This window comes from Cinclus cinclus, chromosome 8 (genome assembly GCF_963662255.1).
Source record: "Cinclus cinclus chromosome 8, bCinCin1.1, whole genome shotgun sequence".
NCBI classification, from domain to species: Eukaryota; Metazoa; Chordata; class Aves; order Passeriformes; family Cinclidae; genus Cinclus; species Cinclus cinclus.
Window position 1 is genome coordinate 22,960,980 of NC_085053.1, and position 17,051 is coordinate 22,978,030.

At 41.6% G+C, this 17,051-nt stretch overlaps 1 protein-coding gene across 1 annotated transcript in view; it reads right to left on the reverse strand.

Annotated features, from left to right (window-relative positions):
• The window catches only part of TRABD2B (TraB domain containing 2B), a 263,432-nt gene that overhangs the window by 17,240 nt on the left and 229,141 nt on the right, over positions 1-17,051 (reverse strand). The window contains exon 6 of the mRNA XM_062497531.1: positions 2,252-2,521. Within this exon, the coding sequence (XP_062353515.1) occupies positions 2,252-2,521 (270 nt within the window). The remainder of the gene's footprint in view (positions 1-2,251; positions 2,522-17,051) is intronic.

Sequence of the window (17,051 nt, forward strand, 5' to 3'; positions counted from 1 at the left end):
AAGCGTATGCAAATGTACAATGGATTTTTGGGACAGGCCAGAGCAAGAACTCCCTAGTACACCAATTACCCTTCAAAAATGAGTGCTAAGCCTCACTGCTGAAACATTACTGAGGCAATGTAAAGAAGTCCATGTTTCTTTCCTGCACAGGTTAATACTCTACTGCCTGTACGATCAGCCACCCTGCTTGTTTCCTCCCAGAAACGATCACCATGCAAGGTCTGGTCACAGACACATATTTCTGCTCTATTCTTGCCAATCAGAAAGGAACCAGTTGGAGAGAACTCACTGTTTATTGCTTTGTGCAGGGTCCAGCTTGCAATTAATGCTGATGAAACCCAACTGCCAAAAGCACAATATGCAGCAGCTGGTTTATGAAAGTTGAGACCCCATCCAATTTATGGGGAAACCAGAGCTGGTTGTGAGTCTCTGATTTAGTGAATTCGTATTTTTTGTGTTTTGCATTTTTTGTTTAGCTTTGTTTCCAGGAAAATACCAGAAGTTACTCCAGAACTGTAGAAGCACTAAAACCATCCAAAAGCACTAAGGCAGGCTTCCCTTCTTCCAGCCTTTCCTCATTTCTAGGCCTGTGATCTCCCACTAGTATCTCCCTGGGATCTTTCAGCAAGGCAGGCACCACACAGTGTCTGCTTCATCACCAGTGTGGTGGGAGCGGAAACTTGTGTTTCCTCACCCCAATCTCCACCCTTATGAAATAGAAATAGAGGGATAAAAGGCTTTGATTCAGATGAAAACTTACAGGAGCACAGAGAAAGTAATTTAGCTCTAACCTTCAGAACTACCTCTTATATACCTTTCCTAAGAACATTTAATAAAACCTGAAAAAGGTGTAAAAATCCCTAAGCAGCACTTTAAGATCTCAGTTGCACATTTCCACTGCCAATATCCAATATCCTTTCTGGATAGAAAGGATAGGGGTTGGAGGATTGTGCCCAAGTGCCAGGCTCCCACCAGATCTATTTAAGCACCTCACTTGTACAACACATGAGGAACTGGATCACAGACCCCTGTGAAATGTTGGAACATCATGGGACACCACAAGTCAGCAGCCCCCAGGCAGAAGGACAGAAAAGTCCCTTGTATTTGAAGCAATCATCTATGGTGAACCAAATGCCACCTAGTACATGCTTAAGCATCCTCTGTGTAGGGGATCCAACAACTGAACACACTTTGAAAAGAAAATACATGAATCCTTCTTACCAGGCTGGCACTGACCTCAGAAACAGCCTTGTTACATTAAGATTAATATGCATCACCTTAATAGCAACCCTTACATCATGCACCCTGAGAAAACAATAAACTACAAAATATGAGGTAACTGCTCCATTAAAAATAATGAATAAAAATAATAGTAATAATAATAAAAATCTGAAAACACAAATACATGAAGCTTTTTTCCCTTAGCAAAGGGAGAAACCTCTGAGAGACTTGAAAGGAATTTAGGTGCTGTGAAAATGGGAATACATAATGCTCACAGACAATCATTACATGTGTAGGTGAGCAGTCAGTTCCCAACATATTACTTATTTCCTTTTACTTGTTGGAAGATCAATAAACATTGTGGCTGTTTATCTGCCCATGACTTGGCCTGGATAAAGGCACTAAGAGCTTTAGACGTGGGAGAATAAACTGCACAGGAATCCTAAAAGCACACATTGAGAAGCCCTGGTCAAACATGAAGGCTCTTATTCAAACACTGAATGGGAGTTTTTAACCTCAGACCAAGACTGGAATAGCCATGGAAAAGTGCCTACCTCCATCCTCTTCACATAGAGGATTTAATTAATTACTTCATTTTGCCTCAGTATGCTATTTTCAATGAAGTATGAGATATTAAAACATTTCAGCCCCACAACATAGTTAAGCAGGTTAAAAGTCAGATTAGTCAGAACCTTAAAAACTCTAAGGAATATTCTGTAGGGCTGGAAAACGGGCAAGCCTTTGGGATGAAAACTGCTGGTACAGATGTACAGAAAAGAATCATTGGAAGAAAAAGGACAAGCACAGAATATTTTCTATTGTTTTTCTTTTTTTACTTTTTGATAAAACATGCCTATGAGCATGCCTGTCTTCCTCCCAGCTCTTCATTAGGCTGCAAAAACATGATCTCACTCCCTGCATCTCCCAGTTAGCCTTCCTATGGTCTAATCAACAAGAGCTGGGATCTGCAAAGAGCATCGAGTTAGGAGCCAGCAGGAAGAGGACAGGGACCACAGCAGCCATGACTCACCTGTCTTCTATCCGAACCCAGAGGTCATTGAACTGCCTCTGGCGATGGTGTTTGTGCTGCTTCTTGTGCCATTTCTTCTGCCTGCCAAACTCCTCCAGCTGGCTGATGCTGTCAGGCAGCAGGAGGTGAGGAGACAGGCTGTCTCCTTCATCCATCTGCTGTGGCTTCAGGGAAGGAGATGCCAGTGGGACCTGCTCAGAAAGCTGGACAGGAGGCAGGGCTGTCACCGAGGGTCCCTCCAAGGCTGGGCTTGTCTTTGTCGTTCTTGAACTGCAAAACACAACGTTTAAATATGAGTAAAGGAAGAAGGGTGCCAAAACAAAGGTGAAAGCCGGAGACTGCACTGCTTGGTGTGTGCCCCTGACTGCTGAGAAGGTGCACAAGGCTTGTGCCCTGGGGCAGGAGGTAAAAACAGTGCTGGCGTTTCCCAGGAAGCTTTCAAGTAAACACTTAACTGAAAAACAGGGAATGGCAACAGATACTCTACTGCTGTTTTCTGGCATTTTAATGACTTCTTAGAGGCATTAGAGTCTGTGGTAGGGGTTAATGTTGCCTTCTCTCCTGGGCTGAGGGTTGAATGACAAAATTCTGTCTGAGATGGCAAATGACTCTCTTTGAGGAAAACAGATACCTGAAGAGAAGCTGATCTTAAATTAATGAGACAGTTATCTCTTCTTTTTTTCTTTTTTTTTTTTTTCCCAGCTTTGGATATCATCTATAGAAAACAAACAATTGTTTTAACTGCAACAAGAATTATGTCTCCTCATCCAGTCAGGACTGGGGACAGGGAAGCCTAGGCTGATGACAGAAGGATGGAAGCTTGGCAGCTGGGATGGGATATGTGAGACCTGAACTCCTGCAGGTAATGAAGAAAAAAGGCGTAAATGACCTGTCCAAAGCCTCCTTGAAAAAAATTCTGCCAGAGCTTTTCAATCCTGTTTGAAGTATTACCAACCCTTGTACATGATTGGAATGATGCAGAAAAAGATCTTTTATTTTCATCTTCTAGAGTTCCGCTGATATTAGAAGAAAGTCAATATAAACTCTCTCCTTTGGTATGTAGCCATGTGAACTTACTGCGATCTAAGATAGCTGAAACAAAAATCTAATAAACCAGGACTGACATAACTTCAGCAGAAGTTCATATTGAGCCTTAATTGCAAGAAGTTTTCCTGTCCCTAGGATGGGCAAATGAGTTGTACGTACAGAAAATGGGAGAGAATTAATAGGCAATATGAAGCTGTGGTCTGCAAAACTATTTCTATTACATGAATGCTATGACTTTTATGACAGAAACAATTAAAGCCACGTGAAAGATTTTGCCTCCTGAGTGAAACCAGTAAGACATTTTAATGAAAAAGTAATAAAAAATCCTAAACTTCATTGGTGACAATGTACAAAATGTGCCGCAAGTGAAACCACATGTTTCATTTATGGAACATTTTGTTCTCTTCCAAAAAAGTCACATCTACTAGTAATGGAAGCTTTTTTCTTTTTGACTTTCTTGAAGTCTGTTACAACACCACTCTTGATGGTCACCTCTATTTCCACTGCATTGTGTTTCATCCAAAAGTCCTTCCAATACCTGCTGATAATTAATTATTGTTACCATGAGATTCACTGGCAAATACTACAGTAACTTTGTCACTTGTAGCCAACATTCGTGAAGTTCTTCAGAGATCATACAAGAGATAGAGAAAAAAAAAGTTTTCTAAAACTAATTTTAAAATTCTTCATGATGGTTTTATTAATAAAACATACAAGAAAATCCATTTTTTTTTCTTCTTTTCCCAAGCATTCAGACTCCCAGTGAGTCCTTTCCAAACTCATTCATAGTCACTCCGTGCTCTATTTCATATCACAGATAGATCTGCGGTTCTGAAGCTTTTTCCCCATTAAAATTTTCTTTCATGTTTCATGTTGAGGGCAAATTTTACCCAGTATAGCAATATCCTTTGAGAGTTCTTGGTGTTCTCCAAAGCCTTTAAGAATTCCTCAGCTGTGGCACAGGCTCATGGCTGAAGCAAAGCCATCTCCAGACTCAGGTAAATGAAGAGGCACTCACAGGGTTGCACTGGGGGGACCTCTAAGGCCACAGTGGAGAGTTCTTAATTTTTATCCAAACATGATGGTGGATCAGTGAAGTATCGACATCCAAATGCAGCTATTCAGCAGCTTGGAGAATAACAAAGTGTGAGGTTGGACAGGAGAGTTTAGGCAGGTAGGAAGGACCTGGACCAAGCACCTACAGACACCATGTGGGTGCTGAGATGGCAGCAGAGACCAGTGGATGGCAGGAAGCCATTGGAACAGAGCTGTAGCCAAGATTTCAGTTTCCATTGACTTCCTTCTCCATGCCTCATGCTCTGATCAGTCAGTAACTCCCTGAGATGCTGCAGGCAGGAGCAGCCCTCCTTGTGCCAGCTCAAGGCTGGGACTGCTCTTTGGTTCCTTGAGTGGTCTCAGGGATATCTGAACACGTGCTTTCCACCTTTTAACACCTACTATTTTTCTTACACGTGTTTACCTTGCTCTGAGCTCCCTGTAAACTGGAACCAGTAGAGAGGTGTTTTTATGGGTTGAGATTTTACAAACCACTTAAGACGACTAGCAGCTCCCTTCTTATTAAAATTAATGACTTTGGGCATCAAAATCCCAGTGGTGGCTTTGAAAGTTTCTGCCTTAATTGTTTCCACTACTGTCACATGAGCCACAGGTTGTAAACTTGATATTTCAGAACATTCTTTGGGAAGAGAATAAATAAACACTGGAGAAACGTTAAAATGCTGTAACCTTAAGAGGGTTATAAACTAACCACCAGCATGTTAGAGTTGAGTCAGGGGGAATAGATCCACTGTGGCAACTGCATATTACATTTGGTTGATATTTGTTCCATTATGCCTGCACTAGTATTTTTTTTTATTTATTAGTAAATGCTAATAATTGCACCAAGACCTAAGAGGGACTTCTGAAAGCTGTACGTTGATGCATGTTGCTCCTCTATAAGAAAGGAAAGTTAGTTTTAAAATGATTTAATAAATCAGTTCCAATATTTATACAATATTATATATAAAAATAATAATTACAATAAAAATAAACAACAAATATTCTAAAAATACAATTAATTAATAATCAACTTGTTCTTTTCAAATATGACTGTCATCCTACAGACAGTCTATCAGAAGGAAAATCAAAACAGAATAGGGATATTTCATCTGAATATATTGCAAGAATATTTAAAGATGTTACTTTAATGTAAGAAAGATTTCCTATAAAATGATAATTACCCCACTGATTTCAGTAAAAAAATATTAATACGAAAAGCTTGAATTTACTGATATTCTGGATTTTTTTCCCCTAAAAAATTAAGGCAAAAACCTGCCATCTGCAATCAGATACTTGGACAATCGACCTTTGCATTACGTGAAGCTTTACTGTTAAATTCAACCACTCATTTCATGGACTATTTCGTGCCTTTCCCCTGGTCTCAGTCTCTGTGTACTCTGTTAGCACAGCTGCACTGTGTGAAACCATGGGGATATAATGGACTTTTTTTTCCATTCCTTCACCACTGCTGAGACAGCTTTTCAAGATACATAGTTATTTTTAAAGCCAGGGAAAAAGCAAGGCGAGTTTTCAGTTTGTGAGGCCACAGTGCCTTTTCTGAAGAAAAAGTGAGAATGTACCACCCAAATATCTTGGTCCACACAAAGATCTCAGAGATTTTTCATGAATAACTTGATACAATTCCAGGCTTAGAGGTTCCACCCATTTTTAAATGCATCATTCCCACACAGGGTGGTCTTGGAGAAATGAAAATTATTTCAGGCCCTTAGGTGGGTTTTTCTCATCTCTGACCTTAATTTCCTTCCCTGGGATGTACAGTCCTGCAAAACAAGTTCTCCGAAAAAATCAAGTCCAAATAAGAAAACTTTGGAGTCTCAACAAATATCCTATGTGGCTTGGTCCTAAGGTACAGAAAACAGTGAAAACAGGAAAACATTTATTCTTGCTAATTCTTGAAAATGCTTAATCCACAGACAAAGACCTCTGTGGTTTTCTTTCACTTCTGGTGAAATCCTCCATCCTTTTCTAATTCTTTTCAAGAATTAAAAGAACAAAACAAAACATGTAAGTTGTTGGACTGAGATGGATGTTCCATTAGGCTGTCTCAGCATTTCTCTCTCTGCCTTGTGCTCTGCAGTGTCACTCTGTGCTGGCACTGACCATTGAAAATTGACTCATTGCTGGGATTTGTTAGGGTTATTGAGTGGATCTGGTCAGAAAAAATGACGTTAACACCATGATGTCCTGCAATGTATTATTTTTTATAATTCCCAGGCTTAAAACTGCACAGATCAGGCAGGGCAGACCCCAGTAACACCTCTGCCCCTGACCTACCAGAGCAACACCAGCAACATTTGGATCGAGTCCCATCAAGCCTCCCCATGGGCTTCCACAGGGACAGGGAGGGACTTGCCCTTGCTGTATGCTTCTGCTGATGATACACATCTTCCAGACAACTAAATCATCTATCTAAATTTTTTCAGCAATCTTGTGGTAACATCTCTGTTCCCTCAGATATGTGCAGAATCTTCTGAAATCCCAGCCTGCCGATTTGTTATTTGCATCCTGACTTTGCAGCACGAGCGATGGAAAAGCTTTGCTCAGAAGACTGCCATGCTTTGCACGGGCTTCCAAGCACAGCAACATCACTGAGGTTTTCTTGCTTCAGTTCTCAGAACTGTCAGACAAGGGGAGATTTTGTTTCATCATGAGAGAAACTGCGGTGATAGCAAGGAATGTGCGATGTGGCAGCTTCATCCTTGTGCCACCGTTCCTGGGACGCAGCCGGCTGACGGCCAGACAGAGAGTTAAAAGCATTTTATTGTGGATGGATTCTTGTAAATTCCACTTGGGGTGTCTTTGTGAAGGCAGGAATTCGTCAGCCCCTCGCACGCACCCTCGCTCCCCTCGCCACAGGCCACGGAGACATCTGCTCCTGGCTTTGCTTTCCCTACACAACTCTCTGACAGTCATGCACACCCACAACATGGGCACCACAATGTCCTGTCCCACAAAGGCTTTTGGGGTTTTTTTCCCCCTCTTTCATGCTAGGATGAAGCTCAGACTTTGAAAGCTCTTGGGAGAGAAACAAATAAAAGAACAGAGAACAGGCAGAAATCCTAACCTGCCCCAGCATGGTTTATAGGGACTCTTTCCAGTGGTGGGAAGTGTGGATTGAGAGCAAAGACTCACATAACCAGGTGACACCATGGACATAACATCCTCCAAGATGAAAAGCATAAATACATTTTACTGCAAAAGAGAGTAACTGCAAAGCAGTGATCAGAGAGTTAGGTTTTCCCCATATTTAAACTTTATCTGAGCTGCTTCAGGCTAAGTGCTGTAAATTACTCAGGATGAATTTGGGCTCAAGAGACAGCAAAAGATAAATCCCTGGTTACTCCTGTAATATCCCTGATTATTCACTCACCTGATCAGCTTAATTATAATGAGGTTATTTTATTTAGCATGTAGTTGCCTAAGGCCTGTACACTAAAGTTAAAACTTAACAGAATTTGGAAACGAAGTTGTTTTTTCATTTTTTTGCACCATAGTCAACTACATCTCATGAGCACTCAAATTAGGTTAAGTAGTTAAATTAGATTACAGTCCACCCCAAACTTGGATGATATCTCTGTGCTCTGAATCCATGTCAGACTATTTCTCTGGGAAGAATCACTGCTGCTCAAGAACTGTAACCTTAGTTTGAAAGATAATTTAGTCCTCAGCATACACACATATATATGTATAACTCTGTGCATAAATGAAATGAAAAGTTTGTGATGTGAAGATATTCACATGGACCTTAATGTTTTCCTTCCCACTTTGAGTAACTATAAAGTGAGAGGAACAAGTAAAACTTTTGTTATCTATTCTATTTCATTAGAAGTGCAGCTGGTCTAAGGCACAGGAGAAGAAATGCAACTTTCTGCACTTGAGAGGCTGAATTTCCTGAAAAAAGAGAGGGCAGCTGTAACATTTGTAATGTGTCATTTCCACACTTTCATATGAATTCTTTCAGAAAACTCAAAATGCTTCATTTCAGCATTTTCTGAACAAAGCTCCTAATTTTTTTTAGTCTTCTGCTTTCAAAGACTTACATGCTACAAAATGCCCTTTTTTGTTCAGAAATTGATCTCAATTAAAAAGAAAAACCCAACTAATACATAAAAATGACAAAACCCAACAAAACCCAATTCCTGCCTTTAAAAGCAACCTTAAAATATTCCATTTCAAATTGCTCTGAACTCATTTTCCCTTCTCGATTTTTTGGTTCAGTTATTGAACTGAATAATCCTTTGTTTATGCATCTTTCATGAAAACTCTGAGAGCTGCACACTCCAGCCCCAGAGGATGGGCTGTGCCCTCAGAGGAAGGATGGGTTGACCCTCCAGTCTTGTTTCCATTTTCCACATTAATGGCAAGTAAGAACCTCCTTTGCTCATGGTACACAAACCTCACCTCAGGCTCTATTCCCTAAATCTCCACAGCCAATTTATTACCAACATACCAATTTACTGCTAAGCTATTTATGCCTGGCTAGTTCAGTTTAAGCAAAACATTCACCATATAAATACCTTTGGTGCCTCGCTGTCTTATGGAAGTGGAACTTAAAGCTCCTTGGATAGAATCCCTACCCCATAGGTCCAGATGGGCTTTTTCCTGCTCAGGCATCCAGGTTCAAGATGGGAACACAGAGATATGCAGCTGTCCTGGGACACCTGGAAATGTCCTTCACAGAGGAGAGAGAGGTCTTCACACTGAGATGACAACTCTGTCCATGCAGCACCCCAAGGCTTGCTACATAAAGTTGACTAAAATGTTTTATTGTCTTATAATAAGATTTTGACTGCCATTTGCAATGAATTTTAAGAAGCTGACTGACAAAAAACCAAACTAAACTGTCTTCTCCATTTGATTCCACAGTAGAATTACAGCTAATATACAACTGTTCGTACCTTGCTCATTTACAGTCCAAACTGAGTTCTGCTCCCAGATTGTCTTCACTGGGAATTAGTTTCCCTTCTTTGCTGGATCCTCCAGAGAGAACATCTATCTACAGAAGTCCGTATTCTCTATAATATCTTAAAAATAAAAACTCTCTACAGAGACAGCTGAGCAAGGCACCAAATGCTTAGCTTGAGGGACTACAGCATTTTCACTGACTTCAGACTGAATAAGGGCAGATTATTCACTATTTGTCTGGTGCTGTTTCCTGCACTTCCCTCTGATGCTCTGGAAGCTGAGTCCTGCCTGAAGTGAGGTACTGGGTGGATCACAGATCTGTGCAACCACAGCAACTTGTGTTCCTGAAGTACCTTGTTCAGCCAAGGCTTTTACAGTTGCAAGACACAGATAACGTGGGTTCATAAAGCTGCTATCACCAGAAGGAGAGAGACACAGACCACTTAAATCCAGCAGCAGGCTTAAGTGTGGAACTAAAGAGCCATAAGAAGACCATGTCTGCAAGAGACTCCACATTTCTGTGACACTAAATCCACTTTTCTTCTCTGCAGCCAACACTACAAAACATCTGATCTGCTCAGTCATTGGTGGCTGCTGAGCTAAAAAAAGGAACACAGAGACACTCTGACTTTCTCAAAAATATTGTCAGAGCCCATTGGCCTTGCCCGTATCACAGTGCCTGAGTGTTTCCAAGAAAAGAACAAGACAGTTGTCAGAGTCCCTATTCAGGCAACACTTCAGCCTGTCTGTGGGCATTTTCACTGCACATGAATGGACAGAGCCCTCAAAATGTGATGAAGGCAGAAGAGTTCTCCCTCCAAACCCCACTTGCTTTAATGTCTAGTGCTGTTCTGTCAACTCTAATGCTAATGGATTTCACATAATGTCTCTCTATATATCAGCCTCATATCACAGAGGGTTCTCTCTCTGTATCAAGTCATGCTGATGAAACTGCTTGTATCAAATGCTCATTTCTGTCTGACAAAGGCATCCTTCACTAAAATTCTTCATTAACAAAGCATGTGCATTTCTGCTGAAACCTAAAGGAGGAAAAGAAGGTTTTATAGTCTGTTCTTGAGTTTGCTAATTGAAACTTATGAGACCAGACCTTGAATATCTAGGAGGCATGTGAGGCCATATGAAAGACTGATTTTTAATGAACTCAGGCAAATCTCACTGTTATAAAGAACAGGCTCCAGGTCTTCCTTCCTTAAAACAGGAAAACTTGCACTGACCCCAGAAAATATCTCTCCTTCACTGAAATGTCTATGATTATTATTTATATTGTGCACTTAAGAATCCCAGAATTAAATTATGCATGATCATTATTTTTATTGGAATATTTAAGAATCCCAGAACTAAATTATGAATTCATTAAAGAGCTCCACCTCAGCAAGCTGAGAGGCAAAGGGCGTGAGACAATGACAAGACAGTACAAAGGTGACAGCCCCTGCAGCCTCCTTCCCTAACTCTGTTGGAGACCTCATTGCACAGGAGTTCTAGGGGCTCACCTACCTCCATTATATGTGCATATCTGTTTGTTTGTTTGCCCTGAAATGCTTTATCTAAGTGCCAGTTGTCTAAGAGGGTATCACTTCTGAGTACTTGTAGCACTGCCTGGCTACGGAAAAACATGTAATACAACAAGCGTAACAGACGTCAGAGACTCATCAAAATTATGCCTGGCATCTGGCAAAGGTTCCAGCAGTCATGTTAGCTTCTTGCCACTGCACAAAGCTGACCACTGAGAGTGACCAAACTAGGACTTCTCATGAGGTGGTGCTGTAATACAGCTCAAACTGCAGGAAGGTCAGTGCTGTTGAAATGATGCCCATGTGAGATGTTTTAATTAAAACTGTGCACAAGCCTGTTAATTCTGAACAGAAGGGGAGGCTACTCTGTCCCTCTGTTGCCTTCCTTTTCTAGTAAGAATTCATCTGACAGCCAGTCGGAACTGAATTGTCCCAAGTAGCACACAGATAAAAAAAGTGTATGTCCTTATGAAAAGAAGCATGATGGAGTCAGGCTTTATGAGGAAAGGTTCAGCCCTTTTCTGTACACCACAGTACAGAACAATTAGGGCTACAGGACTTATAGACCTCATCAGGGTTGCTGTTCACAGACTGATCAGGGCTTCTTAGAAAGGCAGGAGAGGTAAAGAAGGAGGCAAGTGCAACAGTGCACCCCAGTAGTGAAAGAGGAAGAAAACAAAATCCATCATCTAATTTGAACCACTTCTGGTTGCCTGTGGATTTCATTTGATGCCTTCCTCTGACATGAGTGGAAATTGCTGACCATTCAGCAATGCCTGCAATCCGTATGAATGCTTGAATACATAGAAATTGCCCTAAATTCATGGCTGCATTTGTGAAACAAACAAATGAAACCCTTGTTACCTCTGCTTTCTTTCAAGTCTATGTCCTTTCTCTTTAAGGGAAATGTTTCTAAAATTGCCTCAGTGATTTAAAACCTCAGTGCCTGCTAAATGTCAACAGAAGCTGCAATTCCCACCTAAAACTTAATCTACATACAAATTTGATACAAGTGCAAAATTACCATTTAACATTAGCAAGAAACTCCATGCCTCTAAGGAAGAAAGATTTTTTTGTCACAAACTCAAAGCCAAGTTTGTTTTGACAAAATGGTGGCAAAAAGTGAATCTGTGTCTGCTGAATTCACTGACTGTAGGCCAGCAAGTGGAACCACACACTGCTCCTGGGAAAAGGTCTTCAGCCTAGGAGGCACTATGGAGGAAGGATGGAGGCACCCAACAAAACCAGAATGAGGAGTAAGAGGTGAGGACACAACGAGGTCCTTCAGACTGGCACCTGCCAGGACAAGAAAAGCAGAGGGAGAGCCACCCACTGACCTGGACCAAATCACCACCACTGTGACCCCAGTGTTACACAGCCTTGGTTCTTAGCACTGCCGATTTCAAAAATCAGCTTTTCCTCTCCAAAGTTCATGGAGGGACTTCTGTATCTTCCTTGTGATGGAATATGATGCCTTGATTCTGTGGGTGTTAGGAATAATTCCTTAAAATTACTTAAAATGCCACAAATGCAGACAGTGTTACAACTTAAACCCACTGCAGCAGCAGAGATTTACTGCTCTCTTTGTAGATTCACAGAATTGTTTAGGTTGGAAAAGGCCTTTAGGATCATCAAGTCCAACTGTTAACCCAGCACAGCAATGTTCACCATCAAACCATGTCCCCAAGTACCACATGTACATGCCCTTTAAATCCCTTTAGTGATAGTGACTCCACCATTTCCCTGGGTAGCCTGTTCCAATGTGTGGCAACCCTTTCTGTGAAGAAATTTATCCTAATATCCAATTTTAACCTCCCTGGCACAACTTGAGGTCCTTTCTTGTTCTCCTACTGCTTGTTATTGGGATAAGAGATCAACTCACATTTCAGTAAAGCCCTTTCAGGTAGCTGCAGAAAGCGATATGGTCTCCCTTGAGCCTCCTGTTCTCTGGGCTAAACAACGCCAGTGAGTTTATTTCTAGGAATGTTTTCTTTCCATTTCAGAAATCAGGAGGAGACAATACCACAAAACTATTTGAGATCCATGTGAACCTTGTTTATCCACTGTGGATTGGGATTTACATTCCAGGGGTATAATGAACCCAGAGACGCAAAGATGTGGGCGCACGACGTTATTAAACCCTTGAAGATTATCCCAGTCTCACTCAATAATGGAATCTTTCCTTAATGACTCTGGCATGGATATGAACTACAGCCTTTAACAGAGCTCAGTGCCAACAGAAACCAGCAACTCTGCTGAGGCTTTATCGTTTTTCTTCAGTGGAAGGGGAAAGTGTTTATCTGGGAAGCGTTTCACATCATGGACAATAGGAAACTGTCCAGCTTTCCACAAATAGGCTGGTGTGCAACTTCCAAGCACTCTCCAAGGAAAACTTCGGAACACTGGCCATGTCTTTCCAGCAGGGATTTCATGTAAAGTAGGTAGTGCCCCACATCCTTCACCCTGATTTATTCCTGCTTCATCCTTGTTTCAAAGTGCTGTGCTCGCTTCAAACACAACACAAGGTTCATCTCTGAACGTGCACTTTGATCACTGGGGACTCCAAACTGGTGTCAGCCCTTCAAACATAAACAGGGATGTGCTGTCCCAACAGAGGAATTTCTGGGACTGCCTTTATTTTTGCAAGAGTAATTTGGAAATGTGAAGCTGGGGCCATATGACAGGAGATGCAAATCTAGTTGCCAGACAGGGCACTGGGTACTAAAGCACTTGGAGTGTGTCTATGACTTTGCTGAAGTGCTAGAGGTTAGCAGGAAAATGTTACTACTCCTGAGTTGACTGCAAATCAATGGAGAAAGACTTCAGTGTGCTCTTTCCGACAAGTGAAAGCACCAAATTGGGTCTCTTCCTCTGCAAGCTGCCACCAGCAGAGAGGGACACTATGGAATTGTGAAATGCTCTGATGTCCCATACTGCAGTAGGAATGGGAAACATCCCAAATTTAGTCCTACTGTCTACTCTAACTCCCAGTAAAACTGAATGTTTTCTTGCTGAAGTGACAAAAGTTACGAACATGGTGGGTGTTAATTTACACTTAATTCTTGATGCTGATGGAAAGTCTTGTACTATGGTGGGGCTACATGAGGCAGACAGATGGCCATAGCCAGGTCCACAGTGGCCACGAGAGGTTGAATCCTCCAGGTGCTTCTCCTGACCAACAAGAGCCTCTGACAGTGGCAGAAGATCCAATTTTCACAAGCAGAACAACTGCATTACATGTTGCTGCCTGCCTAAGCAATAGGTCATTGGGGAGGCCCAGACAGTTCAGTTTCTGTCAGGCACTACCTGTGACCCAAACTTTCTAAATTTTCACCTCACTTATAAATCCCAAAACAGGATTACTGTAATGGTGTGTTTCTAGCAATCGTGATTGCAAGAAATTGTCTTTATTCAGGAAGTTCTTCCACCATACCACTTGACAGCCACTGCACCTATATCCATCTACAGCATCCGATCCATTTTTCCTCCCTCCTGTTTCTGTTCACAGGTCCATTTTTCATTCTTCCTGGAATGCAGAGCATTTGGGAGTGTAGGTGGGAAACCAAAATCTTTCACCACCCACTAATAGAAATTTGTTTTATTAATTAACTTTGTGGGAAAAAAAAAAAAGAGGGAGAGCTGATCCTCTGCTCTGAAATCATGAATCACTGTGAAAAGAAAACATGTCCTCTGAGGCACCTGAGGCCACTTGAGACAGAATGAATGGCTGAGCTGCTTCCTTGGAAAGTCCTGACTCATCAAACACAGCAGTTTAATCCCCAGGAAATGGGAAACACATTGGCATGATGTTCACTTGCATGGAGCATGAGGTCCAGAGAAGGGTGAAACTCCAAAGATTCTGGAGATCAGTTTAGCTTGCAGAAGGATTTTAAAACCTAAACGCTTCTCTGAAGTGTATCTGATCTGGATCTGGGTACTGTATTCCCAACACATGATTTCCTGGATGAATTAAACTCTTTACAAGCTTATACAGATTGCATATGAATTTACTTTGACTTCTCATAAAAATGATTCAATGATCATGACACAAAAATGCATTCTGGCTTCTGAGGTATTTACTGTGACAAGTGCTTCATAAATTCACCATCTGTAATTTACTGCTATAAGAACTTATTCTTTTTGGCATTCCTCCTCCTTCTACTAGCACCTAACTAGGAGGAGGGACAGATAAACATGGATCTCAGCCTGACTTCACCATGTTCTCCTAAAGGGACACCCACACAGTCATTTCAGAACCAAAGCTGGGTTGTGGCCAGCATGAAGTCACCTGGCTTGGCTGAGATACCATGAGCTGTTGAAAGTGAGACTATTTTTGCACCAAAATGAGCAAGAAATTATACAAAACCACACCCCATAAGTACATTAGAGTGACTTTCTACCTGTGGGGGCAATTCAAAAAGGTTTCAGTAAATTTCACAGCTTGCCACAAAAAGATCCACCCACAGGTAGTCATTTGGTCATGTCAGCAGTCACATAAGAGTGCTGTGGAGGGCTTCTAACCCCATTTAAACTCCAAAGAATGTTCTTATGAACACCTGATCACTCATGAAAGAGTATTCTCAGCAAAATTCTCTGTAGAACACTGTATCCTTGATTGTTTGGGGCTGTTACTGAAGGAAATTTAGGTGAGAGTGTCAGTGAGAAAAGTCACTGACTTCCTTTCTTCCTGCTCCTTTTTTAGGAACTTGTGCATTGTGAAGAGTTCCCTGAAAGCTGAATCAAAACACTCATGCTGAATCCAGCAGCTCTATCGATTGCAGCACAATCCACAGATCTCCTGCTGAAAGAAAAGAAGTCAGCTCTGGATGTGGAAAAGCTCTCTGTCCTAATGTGTGAGGTCTCTTTGCCCGACAGTGTGATAGTGAAGGTAAGGGAAGGCGGCACTGCAAAGGCAGAGTGACAGCAAACAGACCACAAACTTCCTCAGATAAAGGACATCTCTCCAACCACACAATACCACTTGATACCTTTGTGCCCCTTGAGCTGTTACAAAGTGCAGCTGCACTCCAGCCCAGATTGATATCACCCAGGGTGGAGGCCATTGATCCACAGGGCAAGCGCAGGCTGAACACACGAACAAAGTCACACAGCCTCACTGTTTCAGCGCTGGGGAGGGGATGGTGCAGTTTTTCCAAAGGTTTAAGTGACTCTAGTGGCACATCTCACAAAATGATTAACCGTCTAAAACTTAATGAGCCATCTAAAACCAGTCAGACACCAGCAAGCAAGCTGGGCCAGCTGTCTGAAGATGCCCATGAGCACTGCTCTGGAAAAGCCAGTCTTTTTACTTGGACTGTAGAAGGCACCTGCACAACTGTGTGAACACACTCTGAGTTCTCCACCCTCCCTCACAACTGAAGATGGGAGAGGATCAGCAACCATCTCAGATTAACAATGACCTCTAAAAGCTACTGGCACTGATGGAAGCCAACAACTTCAGTGCAAGTTGGATAAGATCTATCTCTAATAAATATAAACCAAAATTTTCATCTCATACTCATGACTTGAGGTGAAAAAATCTGCTTTAGAGTTGGCTGGAAGCAGAAAGAGGATGAAAAATCAGCTTCTCCTGTGGAAACAAGAACTCTGAAATTTGGCTAGGACAAAAGGTAAGAACGAGCTCTGAACTTTCGAAGTCTCCAAGGCTCTGTAAGTTTACTATTAGAGACTTTATGGAGTATGAGATACAGATCTCCTTAAACTGATAGGCTGCAGATCAGCAAAAACCCTTAGAAACCTTAGCACTGGCTTCAGGACAGCTCAGCGAGCAAGCTGCCCTTGAGCAAAAAGAAGCAAGCCCAGGTTTCCCCAGTGGCCCTGCTCCCAAGGAACAGAATTATATGGAATATGAAACAATTTTTTCAAAAGAAACCAGAATTTTTGCCAAGGATAAAATCTGATTATACAGCAAAGTGAATGTCCCACTGGGAGAACTAGTCAAGCTTGAAATTCCTGAGAAGTTCTGTTCTGTATTCTTACTCCAACACCATGAATTATCTTGTTCTTTCCCATATTCCTTTTTGTAGCAAGTTTCAAAATTCCATTCTCTCTGAAGGTGTTCAGTGTCTAAAGGTGGCCTAAAGCACACACAGATACACTGTCCCTAAGTAATGTACTATTCAGGAAGTGACAGGATAATTAAATTTCTGTAGCTGAAAATTTTTAAGTTGACTTTGCTTCTCTACCACGTTTTGGAGACCTTCTTCCACATTTTT